General features: G+C 45.5%; 1 protein-coding gene across 6 annotated transcripts in view; it reads left to right on the top strand.

Annotated features, from left to right (window-relative positions):
• Positions 1–13281, top strand: part of USP40 (ubiquitin specific peptidase 40) — a 102240-nt gene that overhangs the window by 72498 nt on the left and 16461 nt on the right. For all 6 annotated transcript variants that reach the window (XR_001369898.2, XM_014585253.1, XM_014585252.1 and 3 more), the window contains 4 exons: positions 4625–4661; positions 7154–7218; positions 9145–9219; positions 12098–12221. Coding sequence is in view for 5 of the 6 variants with exons in the window: in XM_014585253.1 (XP_014440739.1) it covers positions 4625–4661; positions 7154–7218; positions 9145–9219; positions 12098–12221 (301 nt within the window). In the remaining variant the exon portion in view is untranslated. The remainder of the gene's footprint in view (positions 1–4624; positions 4662–7153; positions 7219–9144; positions 9220–12097; positions 12222–13281) is intronic.

Genomic DNA, 13281 nt, shown 5'->3' with positions numbered 1-13281 from the left:
TAGGGCATGTCAGCTCACCAGAGAAACAGAAAGACAGAAAGTGAGAAGTCAGCCCCCAGGGGAATGGCCACTCCACAGTCGCTTCTCCTCTCTTCTCCTCTCAGGATCCTGGACACTCATGCATATGCACCTGGCACGAGTCTTTAAATTGCCAGATCTGGGACTTAAACCGTGGTCAACTATGGGGGAGTCCAGCAACAAAACCATTACGCCACCTGCTGGTCCCTGATAAAACATTTTTTAAATAAACAAGTAATTTTTTGTCCTTTATCTCACACGGTAAATATTTCCCTAGCTTTTCACTGGCCTATTAACTCTAGTGTCTTTTAATTCCAAAGAACAAAGCTAGAAAAATTTCGTAAAGACAAATGTACATGTCTCCCTTCCTGTACGCTCTCAGACCTGCTACAGGCAGACCTGTCCCTTGCCACTCTGCTGAGCAGCCCTGGACAGAGTCTCCTGGCCTCCATGCTGCTGTGTCCAGTGAGCAGTCCCCACGGTCCCTCACACTCGCCCTCTCAGCATCATCCAGTGTAGCTGACGATCCTCTAGTCTTTGAAGCCCTCCAACGTGGCTCCCTTCCACCCGCTGGCCTACACCTCCTCTCAGTGAGTGAGTTCCTCTGCTTCCTGCTGGGTGAGCATCCCGCCCCCCAGTGCACAGCCTGGCCCTCGCCCCGGAGCACCCGCTTGGTCGTGTGAGCTGATAGGCTCCTGAATGTACTCCACTCACGCTGTTCTCTTCAGATAATGGCAGGCCGGTTTTCTACTCACTCAGGCCCCAGACCTTGAGGACATCCGTGATTCTTCCTTTCTTCATATCTAGTGCATCACCGCCCCCAGCCTCAGACCCACCAGCACCTCCCTGGATTACCCCAGCAGCCTCCTGGCTCATTCCCTGCTTCCAGCCTGGCCTCTCCTCAACTGGAGAAGTTGAGGGGTCCTCTAAAGTGAGCCGAGCGGCTCCTAAACCCACTGCCGTCCTGTGGCTCCCATGTCACTCAGAGGGAGGGCTGCCGCCTGCAGAGCCTGGGACGTCTGGCACTTGGGGCCCTTGGTTTTCACACCTCCAGCCTGCCCTGCTCTGCCCACTCAGCTGCAGCCAGACTGGCTTCCTTGCCGTCCCTCAAGGCCCATCCCTCTGGTTGTCCCTCTCCTGGAACCGTCAAGTTGAACACCCCATTGTGTGTTGTTCCTGAGCTTGCAAGTCCCTTTGAGTGCAGCTTCAATTCCATTCCCCGTGTTCGAATAGATTGTGCTCTCTCATCTACATTTTCTAAATGCTCTATAAGTAGGTTTCAAAGGTTTTCGTTTTATTTTTAATTATACAAGCAGACACAGATTTATTCTCACATTTTAAACTTCAGGAAGATTATAAATTCCCCTTGGCCACTGCCACGTTCTAGTCCTTTCTGCAGAAGTCATCATTGTCCTCGGATAATATAATCCTTTTATTTTTTTAATTAATTGCTAGAAGGCATGTGTGCTTGCCAGAGAGAGAGGAAGACTGGTGCCCATTGGCTGACGACGGGACATGATCACACCACAGTTTGTGCTCCTTCACTTCTCCATCCTGTTGAGACTTGGGGCTTGCATGCACCTGCTCCTGGTGTGTTTTTCAGGCTGCCAGGGCCAGGATTCAAACCATAGTCAGCCATGTGGGATCTTGCTCCCTTAACCACTAGGCTATGACGCCAGCCCAACTGGTGTTCTCTTCCCACATCTAGAGTGTGTGTCCCCCAGACCTTCGCTCTGCACGTTAGCAGTGAGTGGCCATGTGCATGCGCTGACCATGAAGAACCTGTCAGGGTGGCTTTTACATCACAGGTGGGATCCTGTTGTGTGCACTGTGCTAGGGCCTAGAGTTCTGTTCTGTTTTCTGCTTTTTCTATGCAAAAATGTCATGACTTTTCCAACAATCCAATGTAACTATTCATTTATATTATATGTGTGTGTGTGTATATATATATTTATATATATATAAAATATAATACAACCTTATAATACAATATATAATATATAATATATATATACAATCATAGGGCATGTTCACTCACTGGAGAGAGACAGAGACAGTGAGAAGTGAAAAATCGCTCCCCAGGAGGGATGGCCACACCCAGTCCCTTTTCTTCCATTCTCCTCCTGGGATTTTGGATGTGCATGTACACATATCCAGTGTGGTTTTCTCTTTTTTTATTTTTTAAGAGGTTTTTACCTTAGGGCATGTGAACTTGCCAGAGAGAAAGAGACAAAGACAGTGGGGTGGGGGAGGATGAGAAATCAGCCCCAGGGGAATGGCCACACTGCAATTTCTTCCCCATTCCCCTCCCAGGATCTTGGGCATACATGCATACGCACTTGGCGTGAGTTTCAAGCCACCAGGCCCAGGACTCAAACCATGGTCAGCCATGTGGGAGTCTAGTGACATAACAGCTATGCCATCTGCTGGCCCCCAGTGTGATTTTCTTTTTTTTTTCTATTTGTTTGTTTGCTTGCTTGCTGCCATGCACTGTACATACAAAATGAGACTTTTCCATCCAGTATACATTGTATATTGACTCAAGGATATTACCATACATGTTGTTATCAACAAATAATTTTCTATTTCTTGTTTCTTATATATTTTGCTTCCCCCCCTTGATTCCCTACCTCTCACCTTCTGCCAGCTCCCCCCTTCTCCCACACTGTCTCTGATATGTACAGTTGTTCTCCATGCCTTTCCCCCAACATTTTATTGATTCACTAAAGATCTTAATTCATTTAAAGCCTTTCAATAGCAAGCACAGCTGATAGTACATATTTACAAACACATGTCTGACTTTAGCCATACACCTCAGTGAGTAAAGTGGACATACTATAAAGTAGCACCCAGTGTGATTTTTCAAGCTACTAGGTCTGGAACTTGAACCATGGTTGGCCATGTGGGAGTCCAGCACCTTAACCACCATGCTACCTGCTGGCCCCTCACTTAAAATATTTTAGAGATCTTTTAAAACCAAGATGTAGGGTGAGCAGTGGCATGGAGGTTCGAGCGCTGGATCTCACATGGCAGACTTCATTTTCGAGTCCTGCACCTGTGCATGTGTGCCCAAAATCCTGAGGGGAGAATGGAGAAGGGATTGTGGCATGACCACTCCCCACTAGGAGGTGATTTCTCACTTTCCTTCTTTCTCTCGTCTGTGAGTGAACGTGCCCTATGGCAAAAATCTTAAAAAAATAATACACTAGAACCCCATTTTATTCTTTAAACTACATTAAGACATTCCTAGTTTATTTAAGTGCTCCACATTAGTGGCGGTGGTGGTCGTTGCCATTTTTTTCTTATTCTAGCTGGTACACCCATGGCCATCCTTATTTTCACTCCCTTTTGCTCTAGTGTACTATAAATCATATTTTATTTATTCTCTCCAAGATTTATTTAGGCATTTTTCCATCAAGAAGTTGAGATTTTTTTTAAGGATTATTTAATTATTATCATTATTATTTCATATGGTGGGCATATGCGCGCACCAGAGAGACTCAGAGAGGGAGGGAAAGTGAGAAAGCAAGCCACCATGTTCAGGACTCGAACCACAGTTAGCCATGGGAGTCTAGCGCCTTAACTACCACACCACCTGCTGGCTCATAGAGATTTTTTTTTTTAATTGCCCATCGGTGTGTGCATGAGAGAGAGGAGACAGAACACCCAGTGGGGCATGGTCACGTCGCAGTTGCTTCTCCATTTCTCCAACCTGTCAAGATTTGAGGCATGCCTCCAGAGTTTTTTTCAAGCTGCCTGGGCCAGGATTCCAATGAGTTACCCACATAGGCTCCAACTCTCTTTGCACTGCACTTCGCTGCCACACTATGAGGCTATCCTATTTTTGTTTATTTAAACTTTAATTAATCTTGTCTTATTTTTGCATTGTGTCATGAGGTCACAGCTTGCACAGCTCTTGTCCCTGAGTTTGTATGCAACCAACTGTTTTGTGGGGGATAAATAGTGACTAATCTGGGACCAACAGTTGGCATAATGGCTATGTCGCTGGACTCCCACGTAGTTGACCGCGGTTCGAGTCCTGGATCTGGTGGCTTAAACTCACACCAGGCACCTGTGTGTGCAAACCCAAGATCCCAAGAGGAGAATGGAGGAGAAGGGATTGCAGCGTGGCCATCCCCCCCCCCCGGGGGGGGGGTGATTTCTCACTTTCTGACTCTGTTTTTCTGGTGAGCGCTCGCGCCCTATAACAAAAACCTCTTCAAAAAAAAGACTAATCTTTATGTGGGACTCGGACTTTCAGGTGCATCTACGAGAGCAGCCTCGTCAGTCCTACCTGGTCAGATACACGCAGTCCATCTTCATGAGCAGGAAGTCATAGTTCAGATCTGGAAATGGGTTAGTGGAACTTTGAACCAAGTCTGGGTTGTAAATAGCAGAAACTGTTCTTTTTCCCCTCCTAAATAGACCCTGCCTAGGTCTTAGGGAGGAGAGCTGCCTAGCATATCATCCTCTTAACTGTGTGTCTCTTGTTTATTCAAGAATTATTAATATAGTCAGACTTTAAGTCCAGGGTCCAAAAAGGGCATTTCTCCTATTACAGTAACTTGGAAACAGAAAATTAACATGGGCATTTTTTTTTTTACAGTGTCTAAAGATAATGCTGGAGAAATCTGGACTGTCTGGTAAGTTATTTACCACAATGATGTAATCTTATCCACATTCTTTATTTAAAATACAGGATCTTTAATCTATTCAAACTTTTTCCCAGGGGTTGTGAAAAAATAATTTTTACAGGATTGTGGAAAAAAAGTAGTTTATATTACTGTATGTACATTACAGAGGCTCCTGGTTCTTTCCAACTACAAGAAAGTGGAAGGTTATCTCTTAGTAAAGAGAACCTAGATAGGACCCAGCAAAGGTCAGAAGAAAGCTAAGATTTATGCCGCTCGCAATCGCCCAGACCTTTCCCTGTTCACTTGTCTTCATCTCACTGATTGAGAATTCAGTGCCTCCTGCCTTGTGTCAGCGTTTAGACACAAAGGCAGGAATAGTTCAGGGGATGTAAAAGGGATGAAAACAGTAAATGGAGGGTAACTGGAAGTCACTTTCAGGAGGAGTCCCACCGGGAGCTAGATGAGGCACCGTGCTGCTTTCAGTAGTGCGCTTCGCTGTTCTCAGGGCTGTCCAGGTGGGAGCCCAGCTCTGTTGTCCGACTACCAGGCACTCTTGGAGAAGTGGATGTGCAACGTCTCACTTAATCTCTGCAGCAGTCCTACTGTGCAGGGATCAGGGAGTGACCTCTTCCCACTTGACAGAGGGGACAGGGCTGGGAAAGGGCTTACGACCGACCCAGCGAGGCTGCAGGCCGGTAGGGCTGCCTGCTTCCGGGCCCCAGAGCTTCGTCTGTTGCACTCTCAGGGAAGAGTATTCACTTTTAAGTTGTGATTTTTAAGGTATTTCAATTTTTAAAAAAGATATACATTTTACTATATTTAAAAACAGAACTTATGATGAAAGAGAGTCTGCCAAGACTATGGAGATTCAAACCCTGCAGCCTGTGGAGGTAAAGAGAAGATAGCTGTCAGAGCTGAGCTTCCTGCAGCTGTTGGGAATGTTTTCTGGGGCCGCAGAGAGCTTGTTCGTAGACATTGCGATATATATTCTTAATAATCGGGATTTCTCACTTTTACTCCATTCAGTTTTCTTCCCAGAACTCTCTTTCCATTTTACCAATGTAGCAAATAGACAAGAGGGTCTTAAAAAGTACATGCGGGGCTGCAGGTGGCATGGTGGTTAAGGGCACTGGACTCCCACATGGCTGACCTTGGTTCGAGTCCCAGACCTGGCAGCTTGCTTTCTCACTCTCTGTACCTTTCTGGTCAGATTAAAATAAATCAATAAAATAAAGTTAAATAAAATAATTCTTTTTTGAAAAGTTTGTGGAGAATACATATTATGAAAAAAGTATGCAAGGTTTTTTGTTTGTTTTTTTTTGTTTTTTGGGGTTTTTTTTTTAGATTTTACTATAGGGTGCATGTGCTCATGGGGTTGGTTGAGGAGAGAAATTGAGAAATCGCCCCTCAGGGTGAGATGGCCAAGCTGCAATCCCTTCTCAATTCTCCTCTTGGATTTTGAGCACACGTGTACATGTTCCCAACATGTTTTTCAAGCTTCAAGTTTGGGACTCAGACAGTACCGTTGGCCATGTGGGATCTAGCTGCCTTAACCACCATGCCACCTTTTGGCCCAGCATTTCAAATTTTTGCACTAAAATAAATTTGTATTTTTAATTCCATTTTCCATGAACTTTTTGAAGTCCTTCATACTGAGAGAAATAGAGAAATCTGATTAAAGTCTATTAAACATTTCTAAGTATTTACTTATACTTCATTAAAATGCTATTCAGAAGGCCAGCAGGTGGCATAGTGGTAAAGGAACTGGACTCCCACATGACAGACCATGGTTCGAGTCTTGGACCTGGCAGCTAGTGTGCATGCATAACCAAAATCCAAGGAGGAGACTAGAGGAGAAAGGACTGTGGCAAAGCCATCCCCCGGGGCGTGATTTCTCTCTTTACTTCACTGTCACTCCCAGTCCCTCTCAGGTGAGCACGAGCGCCTGTGCCCCATGGCACAGACCTTTTGAAAAATGCTGCTCAGAACACGCTGGCCTGTACTTGTGTCAGAGTCACTACTAAGCAGACAAACTTCCCCGTGTGTATCAGAGCTGCTGAGTGACTTCTGACTCACGTTCTGCACGCACACGGTGGCACTTGAAGTATGCATGTGGGCAGGTGGGACTACTAAGGGAGAAAGCTGAAGTGCTCTAGTAGTAGCAGGCATTGTTTTTATTGCCAGTATACAGTTCTTGGTGGAGGAGAGGGCAACTTTTTTTTAAGAGAAATTTTTGCTATAGGGTGTGTGCATGCGCTAGAGAGACAGAACACGAGAAATTGCCCCCAGGGGTGGGGGCTGGCCATGCCACAAGCAGAAGAGAGGGCAAATTAACCAGATAGAGGAAATGATTTTTATAATGCTCTGGAAGAGCTAATTTACTTAAAAATTAATTAACGGTTATTAGCACAAGACCCTGTTGACACCCATTTGTACAGAAGAGTCATTCCTAACTCTTAAAACATATTCTTCTGATTTCTTTCATCCTGATTCTCTTGTAGGAGACACGTGGCATTTACGAAAAATGGATTGGTGCTATGAGGCTGGGGAGCCTTTGTGTGAACAAGTAAGATCATTTCTAGACCTTGTTCGCTTTACGTTAGTAAAACTTGAGCCAGGTGCAGTGACACACACCCGTAACCCCATCCACCTGGGAGCTGAGACAGAAGGCTCACAAGTTCAAGGCTAGCCTGAGCAAGACTCTGTTTCTTTAAAAAAAGAAAGAAAGAATTAAGTTCATTTTGTATTTTCATGCAAGATATCCACCCCACTCATGAGTCAATTCTAAAGACAGCTTTAATTGCACTTTTTTAGGATACAAACGTGAGTGGTCTATATTTGCCACTTTCCTTAGTGTAGTTTTTTTGCTAGAAAGTCTCAGCTAAGTGGGAACAGTTCCAAAATCTGTGATAAATTTCCCTTCAGTGGCAGAAAACATGTCCCTGGGAATAGTGGCTCTTTAGGAGGTAGAAAGCCAGTGGCATTTGAACTGATAAGATAATGATAAATACACACTGAGCTTTTGCCTCTTGAATATGTGAATCTCAGAGTGTGTAAGTAAATGGTGACAGAATTCATCTTCCAACTTGCCACATAGACTCCAGCCCACACCCGAGACAGCCAGGCTCAGGGCAGCCTGAGGGATGGCTGCTCACGGTCGGACTCCTCCTCCATGGGTTTGGAGTAGGAAGGTCAGTGCTACTGGAATCCTCAGTCTTGTTGGTCCAGATGCATAAACTTCCCCATCCAAGCCTGTGGCCTTAGAAGTAGACCGAAAATGAAGCTTTGAGAGAAAGCCTAGATGGTCATGAGCAGACGTCTCTCCCAGTCTTTGTAACAGTGGCAAACAGAGGGTTGACACAGGCGGGTGGGCTGGGGCCTTCCCCTGGACACTGCCGTGTCACCGTCACTGAGTCCACAGAAGGTGGCCCCTCTTGAGTCCTGGCCTGGAGTTTGTCCAGGATGAGAAGTGGACCTTACACCTAGGATGTCCAAATTATATATCTACCCAGATAGCATGAGCATTTTCTTCTCTATTAATTCTCAAATTGCTATCCAACTGTTCATCTAAAACCAATTCATTATCCTCAAAACTGGCTTCCCTTCACAATTTGCCAGCTGCTTTTCCCTCCTGACCTTTTCAGACTAAACTCTGCTTACTTCCCGTATTATCTTTTATTCTTCACCATCGTGGCCCACCCTCAGCCCAGTGGTGTGTCTCATTGTCTCTGGTTGGTGCAGCCCACACTGATCAGCATCACTCTTAGCTGTTTTCCAGAATAGGCTTTTACTGTTCGGCTGACTTTGCCCTGGCTCTTTTCCTCATAAGAAATCCTTGTCTTAGGCCATTCTCTGAGATTGGTGGTTTATCAGGACAGAGATGTATTTGGCCCACTTAGTCCACAGGTAAGAGCCATTTCTGATAAGGTTCATTTTGCCATAGGCGACACAGTGGAGGGCATCACATGGCCAGACAGGGCAGGAACCCGAGGGCTGTGTCCATGTGTCCGTCTCGCTCCCTCTCCTGAGTCCACGACCGGTCATGTGAGCACCTGCTCAATAACTTTGGTCCTGACATCCCGGAGGCCCCCTTTGTGTGCCTGAATTACGTGTGACCTTCTTAGTGCTCCCACAGCCTAATGTCACCACATGAACCTAGGGACACATCCAATCACAGTATTCCCCCCTTCCTCTAGCTTTCAAATCCAACCTATCTTTGTAGACTTAAGTGTCTCTTTCATAAATCAGTCTCTCCTCAGTTTTCTATCTCTGCCTTTTCTCTGCTCTTTAGCAATCCTTCCAGTTTATAACCCACAGTGTAATACATAATGCTACCCTGATCTTAGAGTCTTACCTTATCTCTGATGTCTTCAGTACCTGTTTATTACTATTTCTGGAAAAGGTAATAGAGACCTAGCATGAGAGAGAAGACCCAGTGTCTAGTTGCTCCTTTCAGAAGTCATCGTTGACAGAGGGTGTTCTGTATTCCCAGGATGCAACACTGAAAGAGCTTAAGATATGTTCTGGAGATACTTTGCTTTTAATTGAAGGGAAACTTCCTCCTCCGGTAAGATTTTGCTTCCAAGCACATATTGTGTAAGTAAGAGTTACTCGTTCTGATTACAAAGATGGTACATCTTCATTGTGGGAAAATAGGAAATTCAGTCATAAAGAGGACCGAGAACTTTCCCCAAATCCTACCAATCAGATAGATATATTTCATCCTATTAATAATTTTAAACAAAATATAAATTATATATAAAATTTTATTTCCTACTTTTTATATTAAACATTTTGCCCTGATCATGATTCACAAACAGTGATTGTACCAAGGTAACGATTTTCAGTTTAATGCACCTATGTCCCTATCATTGGAAATTTAGCTTATTTTTATTTTTTAGTTCTTGTATATAGTTCTTAAATAAAAATTTTCCTTTTTTTTTTAAAGAGGTTTTTTGCCATAGGGCATGTGCCCTCACCAAAGAGAGAGACAGACAGACAGTGAAAGGGAAAGTGAGAACTCATCCCCCCAGGGTAGATGGCCACACTGCAGTCCCTTCTCCATTCTCCTCCTGGGATCTTGGGCACACAAGCACATGCACCCAGTGCATATTACTTAGATACATGCATCATATATGTGCCATTTTGCACCTGTATGAGAATGAGTATATATACTGATACATTTCCTAGACCTGGAAGCTTGCTTTTTCACTTTCCCTTTCTCTCTCTCTGTCTCTCTCTGGTCAAATTAAATAATAATAACAAATAAAATTAAATAAATACATATATTTTTTTAAATTATGGCCAACTATCGCGTGACCAGCCTTAAGGAGCGGCAGTTGCTGTCATCAACATGCAGTGACTGTCCTTGCATTTATAGCGGTATCCCCAACCTTTCTGGCACCAGGAACCGGTTCTGTGGAAGACAGCTTTTTCACAGGTCACAGTGGAGGGGTGGTTTAAGAACTGTGGGGAATCCAACCAGCTGGATTGTGGGGAAAGTCATGACACAGTTTTGCGTAGAAAAACAGAAAAATATGTGATGACCTTCCTGACAACCTAATAGATCCCTTTCACGTGCAGTTCACAACAGGGCTCAGGCTCCTAGGAGACTCTGACACCACAGCTGATCCGACAGAAGGCGGAGCTCAGGCCCCGATGTGAGCAACAGGGAGTGACTGTAAATACAGATGAAGCTTCGCTTGCTGGCCTGCCGCCCACCTGCTGGGAGGCACGTTCCTAGCAGGCCACGCACTGGTGCCATTTGGGGACCTCTGGCTTACGGCTTTCTGTGAAAGTACTAAGTATCAGAAAGTAAATTCTTAAACATGGAGTGGTTGGACCAAAGGACTTGGACATTTAAAATGTTAACAGATTTGGCCAAATTACTCTCCAAAGACTTCACAGCAGTTTATATTCCTGCCCTCAGATTACAGGAGCTCAGGTTTACCCATGTGTTCAATACAACCTTCTTAGCCTTTCTGGCCTCTCACAGTCTGCTTGGTACAGAAAATGGAGTTTTGTTCTGATTTACATTTATTTAATTGAATGGAGTTGGAGTATTTGTTCGTATTTACCAATTTGATAAGCAGAAAAGTATTCTTTTTTAAAAATTTTTCAGAGAGCACATGCTATCACCAGAGAGAGACGAAAAAGAGCATACCCCCACCAGGGGCATGGCGATGCCACCGCCACTTTTGCAGTTCTCCATCCTGCTGGGGTTCTGAACGTGCACGCACATGCACTTGGAGTGTGTTTCCAGCCCCCTGGAGCTGGAATTCACTCCTGTGGATCCACAGCCACAAAGCCAGCTCTAGCAGGAAAATGTGCTAATGTGCATTTCTTGAAATACATGTTTAAAATATTTTATACAGTTATTTTTCACATTCTCGTCGTATTAGAAAGTGAGCACTGTAATATCAATCTTTTTTAAAAGGTTATTTATTTCTTCCGTTATTATAAGAGACAGACAGACAGAGTGAGAAACAGAGCCCCCAGCAGGGCTTGAAGCGACAGCTCACCCCGGCCTCAGCAGCCCTGGTCCATGGGCACACAGTGCCTGGAGTACTCGGGAGATCGCTAAATGCAAACTGGGACTTCTCCATGTGGGTGGACCTCACAAGTCATGCTTTCCCACAGCACCACTACCTGGCTCCAGTGTCCTTCACCTCATCATAAATCTGTCAGCTACTTACTAACAAGAAGCAGGTGGAAGGCGTAGCTAAAAGAGCACCAAGTGACAGGGCCATCTGAGGCCATGGGCTTACCTAGAGGAGCCCAGCTTAGCCCGGCAGTCACTGCTCCCTCACCGCTAGCGTCCACTGTGGCTGCCACACGTGCCAGCTGTGTTCTTCCGGTGCCGGGAAGTGCCAGTGTTGTGTTTAGGCTGGTGATTTGTTCTTGGTTATGCTTTTCATCTCTTGTATCTACTAAGACATTTCTAAGTGGGACCAGCAGCTAGCGTAATGGCTATGTCGCTGGACTCCCATGTAGTCGACCGCGGTTCCAGTCCCGGACCCGATGGCTTAAACTCACGCCAGGCGCATATGTGTGCGTGCCCAAGATCCCAAGAGGAGAATGGAGGAGAAGGGATTGCGGCATGGCCATCCCCCCTGGGGGGGTGATTTCTCTCTTTCTGTCTCTCTCTGTCTGTCGGGCGAGCACACGCACCCTATAGCAAAGACCTCGCCAAAAAAAAAAAAATTATAAAAAAAAGACATTTCTAAGTAAAGAACATTTAGGCCCAGTCATTTCAAGACTTGACTTTATCATTTCAACTTTCTGATGCTAAAAACAATTAGTATAATTTGTGGTAATTCATAAATCTAAAAGGAAAAATAATAAACCGAAGAACACTTGCAGTCATTAGATTTCTCTAAGGAAGCAAAGGTGGAAGCTCACTCAATTTTAATCACCATAGCAGTTGAAAATGCTCCATTCTCCAGGGCTTCCTGAAGGTGCCCATCTGGTGGTACCAGCTGCAGGACCCTGCAGGACACTGGGCAAGTCATCAGGACCAGACCACCTGTACTCCTGCAGGCAGGCTCTGCAGAGCCGCTCCCAGCCAAGGTGAGGACAGAGGGGACGGCAGTAGCTAGCACATCACGGGGAAGCAAAACGCCTGCTGCTGCCCTGGGGGACCGCCAAACACCTCCTTCCAGAATGTCAGTCTGGGGCTGGCCCTGGCCTGGTGGTTTAGGGATCCAGATCCCAAATGACTGACCGTACAGTTTGAGTCCTGAACGTGTGGCTTGTGCATGTGTCCCCAAATCCCAACAGGTTGGGGAAACGGAGAAGGCATTGCAGAGTGCCCATGCCCTCTGAGGCAGTTTCTCCCCCCACCCACCCTCCATCTCTCTCTCTCTCTCTCTCTGGCAAGCACATATACCTCTGGCAGAACTTTTTTATAAAAATGTCAAGTTGGAAATCAAAACCTGTTTATTCTTGGGACCAGCAGTTAGCGTAATGGCTATGTCGCTGGACTCCCATGTAGTTGACCACTGTTCGTGTCCCAGACCCAGTGGCTTAAACTCACGCCGGGCGCGTGTGCGTGAGTGCCCAAGATCCCGAGAGGAGAATGGAGGAGACGGGATTGCGGCATGGCCATCCCCTCTGGGGGGTGATTTCTCGCTTTCTATCTCTGTCTGTCTCTGTCTGTCTAGCAAGCGCATACGCCCTATAGCAAAAACCTCTCCAAAAAAAACCCTGTTTATTCTTGGGGCTAGCTGGTGGTGTGATGGTTGAAGCAGCTGGATCCCACATAGCCAGCTGTGCAGTTCAAATACGGGACCTGGCAGCTTGAGAAACACACACAGCTCGTGTGTGCGTGTGCCCAAACCCATTCCTGGGGGGCTGCTTCCTCACTTTATCTTCGGTGTGCACATGCATCCTCTGGCCAAACAGACAAATGGAGGAGCATCACTATGAAATTAACCAAGTTATTTTTAGTTGGTTTACGCTGATTCGTGTTTACCAATTCTAAACATGCTTTGGTGATCTAATAATAATTACATATAGAGTTGGATATGTTGTTTTGTTTGTTTGGCTATAGGGCACATGTGCTTGCCAAAGATGCAGAAAAAGACAGTAAGAGAGAAAGTGAAAAATTACCCACTAGCAGGCATGTCCA

The sequence above is a fragment of the Tupaia chinensis genome, unplaced genomic scaffold (genome assembly GCF_000334495.1).
Source record: "Tupaia chinensis unplaced genomic scaffold, TupChi_1.0 Scaffold149383_1, whole genome shotgun sequence".
Taxonomy (NCBI): domain Eukaryota; kingdom Metazoa; phylum Chordata; class Mammalia; order Scandentia; family Tupaiidae; genus Tupaia; species Tupaia belangeri.
Note: the sequence above shows the minus strand (reverse complement) of the source record. Positions and strands in the feature narration are given on the sequence as shown.